This window comes from Chelon labrosus (genome assembly GCF_963514085.1).
Source record: "Chelon labrosus genome assembly, chromosome: 7".
NCBI classification, from domain to species: domain Eukaryota; kingdom Metazoa; phylum Chordata; class Actinopteri; order Mugiliformes; family Mugilidae; genus Chelon; species Chelon labrosus.
Genome location: NC_140343.1, coordinates 9,413,867 through 9,424,702, shown reverse-complemented (window position 1 = coordinate 9,424,702; position 10,836 = coordinate 9,413,867). Strand labels below are relative to the sequence as shown.

Sequence of the window (10,836 nt, the reverse complement as noted above, 5' to 3'; positions counted from 1 at the left end):
ACTATAATCATTTATAATTAAATTAGGTTAGGAGCTTGATCAAACCACAAATTCATGGCTCATCCAGGTGACGAGTGGAGATTTTCTGAGAGCTCAAAGGTCTCAGGTTGTGCCGTGTTTGCTGATGTTTCCAGAAGTGATGGAGGCAAATGGTTCATATATTGTAAAGCAGCTGTAATTTTTCTTTGTGTCTGTACAGTATATGTATAAAAAGAAAAAGATGATATTCACAACGGCCTCATCCTTTCAGTAGCCCCTTGCTTTTTCTATGTTAAGCTAGCTTGCTAACTCTTAGCCTCTGTGACTTCTACAATCCAGCAGTGGTCTTCTCACAACTCAGTTACCTCTCGATAGTCAAGCATTTAGTGTACCCGACTTCCCATGTCCGAAACATAAGCTCATGACTTCCATCTGAAGGCAGTATGACAGTCAAATTTACTTATCACAGGTGTTTTCTATGCAAATGCCACAGATTGTCATATGTATAAACTGTTTCTTAGCACATAAGATTTTGTTACATATTCTGTTTCTCATGTTCAAGCGTTGTCTCATCTGTCTTTGTAACAGGGGAGCATACACAGCAAAACTGAACTTTTCAGCTGTGTATAGGGACACATACTTGTCGAATCATTGTGTGCAGCTCGCTATTTCAGGATAAAAGTCAAGCAAATACAATATTTCCAAGCTTTTGGTCTTTTTTTAGTAAATAATAACAGGGTCTACACTGTATATTTTGCTGAATCCATAGCTAGACTAACTGCTAACTGTCTCGTAGACTGAATTGTGCTCTTGCCAGAAGGAAAATAATTTCTCATAATATCAAACTATTCCTTTAAAAGTCAAATCGTCTTATTTCTTAATTGTCCATGCTGAAGATCTCCTTTGTTTCCCCGTGCATGACAGACAGACTGAGACAGAGAGGCTCTGTGTGTGTCCCAGCCTGTTCTGAGCTGCAGTTACAGACATTAATCGATCTTGTCGTGAACAATGGAACCAAAGTGACTGCTCCGAAATGTGTGAACCCCACCCACAACATGCCCACAGCGGAGCCGAGCCTTGGCGTACTGTTTACTGCTTCCAAACAAACAAACAAACAAACAAAAACAACACGTACTAGAAATTAATCTTAATTTATCTTTGGAAACAAGCAAACAAACACTGGTCTGGGAAAAAAAAATAATCAAGTAATAACCCGTTTGCCACAATTAAGTAAATGCAGATTAAAGATTAATGGTTCACTTAAGATTAAGTAAGATTAAGATGGAAAAATACAAAATATTAGAGTTAAAGCTTCAAAGACAACAGCGAGTCTAATGCAGAAAGTAATTAACTGGTATCAGTGAATCATTAACCCAGTTCTGCCTGGACAGATTTCCCTCCAACGCAGCACCTGGCTCACAGTGACCCCTACTGGTGAGATGGTAATACTACAATCACAAAATAAAAACGAAATAAATAAATAAAAAATAAAATAAAATAAACCCACCACACACACACAAACTGTTAGTTTCAATATAATTAAATTAAATATTTCTATTGAGATAGTTTTGCTTACATTAATACATTTCACACGCCTCTGAGGACAGAAACCACTCCTGCACTGGCATTAAAATGGCTTTATTGTTGGAAACACACGGGAGGATTGTGAATGAAGGTTTTGACATTCCCTCTATTGAGCGTGTCCGTGTGTGTGCGTGTGTGTGTGTGTGTGTGTGTGTGTGTGTGTGTGTTCCTTCCTGGGGTTAAATGAATTGCCGCCGGAACAGCCATTCACAAATGCCAGCCCTCTGCCATAACAAACTTTGTCCTTGGCTCCATTTCAACATCTCCGTCCTGTTTTCATTCCAAAAGTCAACCCCGCGGATTGAAGGCAAACACGAGAGAGAACAAACTTCACTTTAAAGCGGCTCTCGTCCCCTTTTCTTTCAGCTCCTGCCCGAGCCTCCGCCGTCATGGACGGATCCGTCTGCAGATTATTGCTGCTCCTGTGCGTTCACCGTCTGCGTGTGAGCGGAGAGGGTTTTGTGCTGATGCCCGTTGAACTCGCTCCCATCCCCTGCAACGACAAAGCGGTGGAGAAGCTGTCGCGTCTGGCTGTCACTTACATCAACGAGGACCGCACCGAAGGGTACAAGTTTGCCCTCAACCGCATCGCAAATGTTCACCTGCACGCACAGGTTAGTTTTGATGGAGGCTGGTGTAAAATCCATTCAGTCAGTGATTTGTTTCTGCTTTACTTGGAAGGGTTTGGGGGGGAAATGTTCTTTATCCTCCTGTTGTTGCTGTGATATCATGCACTGATGGATTTAAACCAGTCTTCAAGATTTGTGTTAGAAATGAATCTTACATAGTCACAATGTGCTGACTCTCAGCCTTGAGAAGTGATAATGAAATTAAACTCTCACTGTGGTCTCTGGTTCCCAGTTTAGGAGCCTCTGGATTAAATCAAAGCTTTGACAAACAGCAGCAATTACTTCAACGTTCAGCTGCTAAGGACTAAAAAGCAACAATCAGTATTTGCTGTCTGCACTTGGCTGTGAACGACCACCATCAGCGCATGTCGCTTTTAACAAATGCAACATTAAAATCATAATTTCCTATCCTTGTAATGAGAAGCTATCCCCCCTTTCACGCCTCATGAAAAAAAAGGGCCCTTAGGGACCTGAAGTGACTGTTAATAAAGTCCAGGTCATTTTGGTCCACGACTGCTGGGACAAACCTTGCACAACAGACTTTATGAACTTCACGCTGTCAGCTGCTCAAGGCTATAGCGGCCCGGCTGTGAGACGGATCAGGCTTTTTAAACAGGCTCCGTGACATGAAAAGGCTGCCGTTACACCTGCTCAGAGTGTGGACATTTGTTTTCAGGCTCGGATCAATACTGCACAAAGCGTTGTATTAACACAGAGCACCTCCTAAATGGCTCCTTAAATACATAACTGGACAAATGGCGACACTTGTCAGGAGACTGCTCATAAATCTGAGCCTCAGATGTAAAGAAAATCCAAAAATACTGCCGCATGTGTTGGTTATTGTAGCCCACGCAGCGCTGTTTATGCCTTCCCTCTCTGTTACTTGTGTTTGCATTGTGAATGTCAGGGCCCAGCAGGCAACGTGTATTACCTGGACCTGGATGTCCTGGAGACCAAGTGTCACATAGGCAGCCCAAAGCCATGGAAACGTTGTGACGTCAGGCCATTCATGGAAACAGTAGGACACACACGCATATACAAACACACTGGTTTACACTGGTACTATATCTGTGAGGACTTGTACGAGATGCCACATACTGTTAAAGGGTAGTTTAAGGAAATGGCATTCAAGTTTCTGACACTGTGATGTTAAATTTCTAGCTTAGTTTTATGTTTGTTTTACTCATTTTTAGCCACACTTTCTTTTTTGCAGATTTCCTGCAGTGCAGCCCACATCTAAACCTAAGTTCTTTCATTTTGCCTTGAAGTGTTTCCGCCAACCGGGACTTTTATCGTTTTATATCACAGCAAATCTCTGGCAACTGCAACACCACCATCCTGCACACGCCAGAGGGCTACTCCTACCTGTACAGCTACGACTGCGCTCTAGTGCCAGGTAACATCAGCCCACAGTTATATTCAAAGTTTCACATTTTACACTTCAATTTGACGCACTTGGACAAAATGGAAGTTGCAGACTGAGTGGATTAACTAAACCTAGCATCTAACGACATCCTGTTTTCATATTTCTCACTCATTAACAAAGCACCACGCAGATCTTACAGCTGGAAGGTGGTGATTTGAATTCCACAACAAAGGTGTAAATTTAAGAGCAAAAAATAAAAAAATAAAAGACACCCCCTCCGCCCCTGGACACTTTAATTAGTCACACAGAGGCGTAACTAATAACATTAACGATGGCTTACAGGCACAGCTAAATGGACCCGAGCCTTAATTAATTGATAATTAGTGACAGATGTGTATTTCCCACCATGACAAATCAAAATGTCGGCCATGAAAACGTCTGTCGGTTTCACCCGGGTCTCAATCTCAATTTTTACGCAGTGTTCATTGTTGCGATCACTCCTTGGACTTAATAATGCATTAGTCATTCCGTCTGTTTAAACTTTTTCTCAGGTTGAAGTTCATTGCTGGAAGTTTTTCTAATCACTATGTGTGTAAAACCGCAAACCACCCAGCAATTCAAGTTTTTGCTAGATACACTGCCTGGCGAATAAAAAAGTCGCCACCTGGATTTAACTAAGCAAATAGGTACGAGCCTCCTGTTGGATAATTACTGCATGGGTGATTGTCTTTCAGCTGGCAACGAGTTATTTAACCCCAACTGATGTAATGAGTAGCTTCTCATTTCTTAAACAACCATGTCTAAAGACACATCCCGTGGTCGTGAAAAAGATGTTAGTCTGTTTGAGAAGAGTCAAATCATTGGCATGCATCAAGCAGAGAAAACATCTAAGGAGATTGTCGAAACTACTAAAACAAAGGCTTCAATTAGCAAGGGAGCATAAAGATTGGACTCTGGAGCAATGGAAGAAGGTCATGTGGCTTGATGAGTCCAGATTTACCCTGTTCCAGAATGATGGGGGCATTAGGGCAAGAAGAGAGGCAGATGAAGTGATGCACCCATCATGCCTAGTGCCTACTGTACAAGCCTGTGGGGGCAGTGCTATGATCTGGGTTTGCTGCAGTTGCTCAGGTCTAGGTTCAGCAACATTATGTGTCCAAAGAATGAGGTCAGCTGACTACCTAGATATACTGAATGACCAGGTTAATCCAATGGATTTTTTCTTCCCTGATGGCACGGGCATATTCCAAGATGACAATGCCAGGATTCATGGGGCCACCACAGAGTCCAGACCTTAACCCCACTGAGAATCTTTGGGATGTGCTGGAGAAGGATTTGCTCAGTGGTCTTGGTGAAAAATGAATGCAACACTGGATGGAAATAAATCTTGTGACATTGCAGAAGCTTATTGAAACAGTGCCACAGCTAATACATGCTGTAATCAAAGCCAAAAGCGGTCCAACGAAATATTAGAGTGTGTGACCTTTTTTTTTGGTGGCGACAAATATTATTATGCGTTTAGTGTGATTCCAGACCATTAACACAACATGCACTGCGTTTTATTAGATGTAATGTTTTCTAAATCATCTGGTTTCTGTAGATCCACCGGAGAAGCTCCAGCAGACCTGCCCCACCTGCCCCCAGCTGCTTTCTGTAGACAGCCCCAAGGCAGTGGCTGCTGCTCGCATCACTCTGGAGTCCTATAGGAGGAAGTCCATGCTGGGTGCACGGCTCGGAGTGAAGAAGATCACCAGAGCTGCAGCACAGGTACGACTGCACTTAACCCTCCTATTCTCCTTGGGGTCAATTTGACCCCATTCAATGTTTATCATAAAAAAAATAATAGTTTCCTTTGTTTTATTTGCTTCATATTTCATGACTTTTCCTAAATTGATGGGGACAACTGATTAAGCAAAACATTTTCATGATGATGTTTTTCTAATTTGCTGAACACATACTACACGCATTGGTGTTCCTCTGGGGTCAATTTGACCCCAAGCCGTTTTAGCTGTGTAAAACGTGTCTGCTTCTGTGTGTGACCTTATAACCCCACACCTGCAGGTGCAGGGGTGATACTTTTGAGTTGATACATGAAAGGGGGGGTAAAGAAAACAACCATTCCAACCATGGACATGAAGGTGTGTGTTTGTGTGTGTGTGACTATCTGAACTCACACCTGCCTCAGAACTGATATTTCCCGCGCTGTGGAGGGCGGGGTATTCCCGCAACGACATGTAAAATAAGGGAGGAGAAAACATATAAAAGCTTGTGCTGACAGCCCTCTATCCCTCTTTTCCTCATTGTGCTCTGTGTACTGCAGTCTGCACGCTCTCTCACCTGAGAATGTTCTCTCGGAAAACTTTTACTGTCAGTGAAGTTTTGGAGCAGCTCTATGAGAGTGAAAGTGACCTAGAGGAGAATGTGTCTGAGACTGAGGATTGTGTTGAGGAGGACCCTGATTTTGAGGGGTTCTCATCTGATGAAAATGAGAGTGTTGACCCTCATGTTGTCTCTCAACAAACAGCAGACACAGTCACCTCCAAAAATGGAAAGATAACATGGTCCCTCTCCCCACATAAACAGCAGGGTCGACTTAGTGCTGCAAATGTTATCAAAATGGTTCCAGGCCCCACCAGATTTGCAATCAGCCACACTGAAGACATCAAATCATCATTTGAACTCTTCATAACACCTTCAATTGAAAATATTGTGCTTGGGATGACAAATTTAGAGGGGAAGCGCGTGTATGGGGACAGTTGGAGAGAATTGGATGTAGTTGACTTGGAAGCCTACATTGGCTTGCTCATTTTGGCAGGGGTGTACAAATCAAAAGGTGAAGCAACAGCAAGCCTTTGGAACGCTGAGACTGGAAGGGCAATATTTCCAGCCACCATGTCTCTCAAGACTTTTCAAGTTTTGTCCCGTGTCATACGCTTTGATGACAAGCAAACAAGGCAGGGCCGACGAGAACGTGACAAACTTGCGGCAATAAGGGATGTGTGGGACAAGTGGGTGCATCTTTTACCCCTGCTTTACAATCCAGGCCCCCACGTGACTGTTGATGAGTGCTTGGTTGCGTTTCGTGGGCGCTGTCCATTCCGACAATATATGCCAAGCAAACCTGCCAAATATGGCATCAAAATATGGGCAGCATGTGATGCCCAGTCCAGCTTTGCCTGGAATATGCAGGTTTACACAGGCAAATCTCCTGGCGAAGCACCAGAAAAAAATCAGGGCACAAGGGTTGTGCTTGATATGGCTAAAGGACTTCATGGGCATAGTATTACATGTGATAATTTTTTCACATCTTATGCCCTGGGTGAGGAACTGCTCAAAAGGAAGGTCACCATGTTGGGAACAGTGAGAAAGAATAAACCAGAGCTTCCCTCTGAACTTCTTGCTGTCAAGAACAGGAAGGTAACATCTTCAATGTTTGCCTTCACTGACAAAGCAACCGTGGTCTCCTATTGCCCCAAGAAAGGGAAAAATGTCCTGCTGCTGAGCACCATGCACAACGATGCTGCCCTGAGCAGCAGAGAAGACAAAAAACCACAAATGGTGCTGGACTACAATCAGACAAAGGGAGGGGTGGACAACCTTGATAAGGTCACGGCCACATACAGTTGTCGGCGCATGACTGCCCGTTGGCCCCTTGTCATATTCTTCCATATCATTGATGTGAGTGCATACAATGCATTTGTGATATGGAGTGAAATAAACAAGGACTGGAACAGGGGAAAACTGAGCCGAAGGAGGATTTTCCTGGAGCAGCTTGGTAATGCACTGGTGAAACCTCAGATTGAGAGAAGGCCGTGCCTTCCAAAAGCATCAACAGCTGCTGTAGCTATTGTGAGGGACATACAGACAGAAACAAGCACCCAAGCTCCTCCAATGGTACAAACCGCAGGCAAGAAGCGTGGCAGGTGTCAGGTTTGTCCCACCCGAAATGATTCTAAGACTAGCATGACCTGTTCGAAATGCAAGAAATATGTGTGCAAGGAGCATGCGCACACTCTCTGCACGTCCTGTGTGCAGTAGTGCAGACTAAAAGTTTGACTGTGGGGATAAAGAACTGTTCCATGTTCTGCCTGATGTTCTCATTTTGATTTTCTGTTCTGTTTTCTGCAAAATTCTCCCCACACAAAAAACAAAACAAAAAAAACAAAAAAAAGAAATAAAAAGAAAAAAACAAAAAACAAAAAAACTCTTTAACTCTGCCACTGCCGGTCCCAAGCCCGGATAACAAAAGAGGAGGGGTGAGTGACACTTTATAACTATGTTACAAAAAAAGGAGATAAAATGAAAAAATAAAAATGTTTATGAGAGGGAAAGGGGGGTCACCAACATCAATCAATATGGTTAATTCTGTGAGTCATGAATGTGCACTCCAAATTAGAAGATTTGGATGAAAGATTTTCAAGATACACTAAGTCTAAAACCTAAAGTTTGACCTGATCGTGGCGCTACAGGAAAGGTCATATCATCACCAAAATCACTAGGGTACATACTCTTGTGGTCATTAACGTTGTCAGTAAATTTGAAAAGATTTGTATGAAAACTTTTCAAGATAAATGAATTCTAATTTTGGCCTAATGTTTTGAGTTTGGCCCGATGGTGGCGCTAGAGAACAGGTCAGCTTCCATTATCAAGGGCTTATTTATGTATTCAACAAATAAGCAAAGTGTCTGACACAAAAAATTGGACAACAATTATCTGTAAGTCATTTTCTGGAGGCAAACATACCTGGGGTCAGATTGACCCCAAGGGTAAGAAGTGTTAGTAAATTTGAGGAGAATAGGAGGGTTAATAACTTTGTCGCCCTGAGGCTGATTTCATTGCCGAACAATGTGTTGAATGTCATATTTATGGGGAAATTACACCTGAAATATCCCTGGGTTTACATGAACAGATGGCAAGGTGCATCTTTGAGCCTCTGTGTGCAAGATGAGAACTGTTACTGCTCAACAATAACCATTAGACAGGAGCATTAGAAGAAGCCGGCAAGGTGCAAAGGTTTACTGAGGCTGCTACAGTCGGGCTTTTGCTTGGGGACCAAAGCACGTTTTATTGCTCCTCTTTGAATAGTTCAGCTTTGGGATCTAAAACCAAGATGACAGCTGTTATAGCGCAAAAACCAGACCATCCCTGGTGGACACGTGCGTGTTTATTTGTGCAATTTGCCCTTTTCTTGTTATATTATTGTTTGATTTCAGACGGTGCCTATGAAAGCCAGCTTTGTGGAGTACACGGTCCAAGACTGTCCAGAAGGAATAACGGAAAGAGGCACCTGCCAGCGGCTGACAGTCAACTCCGACACACAGGTACTCGACCTAGAAACGTACTGTATTTATCATCCTCTCAGTGGCCACTATATTAGGTACACCTACAATCTAAAGCAGTTATCTTAGAGTTCTCAGTTTGTTCAGGTTTTTGTGACTTGAGCACGTTTATGTTTATGTCACATGGAGTCAAATGAAAGTGAAATAAAAAGAACAAAAACTAAGAAACACCTTTTATTGCATGATTTCATTAAGAAATATAAATGAACTGACATTTTTCCACGAGAGTCAGCAAAAAGCGACGATTTGTGAAGGTGGAATTCATGGCAGAGCTGTAAGGATGAATGTGAATCTAAAAAAATGTTTTCTTATTTAGTGCAGTATCCAAAAACAGGAGTTGCACGTTATTCCAGTCTTAAAATGGAGCAAACATTCACTTTTTTAATAAAAATAAATACATGCAAATAGTGTGACTTTGATTTTATTTTTGCAACAACATTAATCAATCAGCCAGAATCTTGCCTAGTATCTTTTACTAAAGAATCCTGACGGGAAATATATATATAATAAATTTATTAGGTCCTTTCTCGCTCTATTCTGTGTTTTTTTTTTTTTTTTTAGTGACCCAGTTACTAAAATCTTCTTTTCTCAGACTGCAGGTTTCTGTACTGGATCTGTGCATGGAGACTTGAACCGCCAGCCAGATGTTCAGGTGTCCTGTGAGATGTTTAAAATACAGGTACAGAAAGCCATTAAGAAATATTGATAATTTTATCGCTAAGGCAAAGAGGCGGCCGTAATTTCTCACAAGAGACATTGAAATATCTCAAGAACACCAGGAAGCGAAAACAAAATCCAGTCATGAAATCGATGCATGTAAATGCTCTGACCTTTAGCATGCATGTGAATATTGACTTGTAGACCACGGTCGTATATGAACCACAGGAAAACAGAAGCAGATATGTATAGCGATTAATATGTGAAACCCAAAAAAAGTGGTTTCACAGATGTATGTCAGTCTCGGTGAGCTGTAGCATATAATAGCCCGGTGGCTGACCTACATTTGATGAGCGTTTTATGCTGTGTTTTGTTTCACGTTTTAACTGAAGCAACCGTTATGATGATAATTTAACTCTGCCAATGGCTGCCTCTGGTCATATAATTATTCTGTCATATCGTTCATGCTGCGTTTGTGTGTGTTCAAATGTATGCGTGAGGTTTGAAATTGTACGTTTCTGTGCTATAATTATGCTGTCTTCTCAGTTCTTTTTAGAGCTGTTGGTGTGTAATGTAATACTGCATGACTGAGAGTCTTTTTCTTTTCTTTTTTTCAGCTAGTCAGAGTGAGTTCGCGAGTTAATCATTTTGTTTTGATGTTGTCTTGTTTGTCTGCAGAACGTCGACGTCCTCCAACCGGTGGAGCCGCAGGGTCACGACTTCCTACCAGAACCTGAAATCCCCACCTTCCCTCCTGCGATTGATGAGCCAGTTCCCTCTGACCCTCCGTTGCCTACTGCCAATCCTTTTCCAGAAGACCCCTCTGTTGCTGTGAACCCCTCTGTCCCTCTCAGCTCCTCTTCCAGTGAGTCTGAAGAAGATCTGGTAAACATGCGTCCACCCGTTACTGGATCTTTGGACTCGTCCTCTGAAGAAACCGGAGGCCCCCTAGCTCTGCGTCCACCGTTCAACTTCCGCTACCAGAGGCGTGATCGTAAGAAACGCCAGGCCCTGATGGAGACCTCAACCACTCACAACCCCGTCTTCCTCTCCGATTTCCCCAGCGCTCCCTCTCCTTTCCGATCCTGTCCCGGTCCGGGTCGATACACCACCGTTTAGCTGCTGCTCTGCTCTGCATTTGTTCATGTAGGATTCATCCAGTGAGAGGCGGGACCGATAAACCGCTGGATGCTTCCAGTAATTCGTGCCAATGAGAGGAGTGCCTCCAAAGCAGACGAAGCTTAAACATGTATTAATCTTCAATAAATCTTTTTAAATCTTC

At 42.7% G+C, this 10,836-nt stretch overlaps 1 protein-coding gene across 1 annotated transcript; it reads left to right on the top strand.

Moving 5' to 3' along the window:
* The first annotated feature begins 1,772 nt into the window (after positions 1 to 1,772).
* LOC311490387 (alpha-2-HS-glycoprotein) lies at positions 1,773 to 10,836 on the top strand. Its single transcript, XM_084547836.1, has 7 exons — positions 1,773 to 2,177; positions 3,100 to 3,210; positions 3,501 to 3,588; positions 5,159 to 5,325; positions 8,772 to 8,879; positions 9,490 to 9,576; positions 10,233 to 10,836. Exons 1-7 carry the CDS (start codon positions 1,953 to 1,955, stop codon positions 10,671 to 10,673), a joined length of 1,227 nt encoding a protein of 408 aa, XP_084403962.1. The 5' UTR covers positions 1,773 to 1,952; the 3' UTR covers positions 10,674 to 10,836.

Excerpts from the sequence above, each read along its gene's own strand:
- LOC311490387 (XM_084547836.1), top strand. The coding sequence starts at position 1,953 with ATGGACGGATCCGTCTGCAGATTATTGCTGCTCCTGTGCGTTCACCGT. Across the intron at positions 3,589-5,158 it reads CGACTGCGCTCTAGTGCCAG|ATCCACCGGAGAAGCTCCAG; the intron begins GTAACATCAGCC and ends TGGTTTCTGTAG. Across the intron at positions 8,880-9,489 it reads CAGTCAACTCCGACACACAG|ACTGCAGGTTTCTGTACTGG; the intron begins GTACTCGACCTA and ends TTCTTTTCTCAG.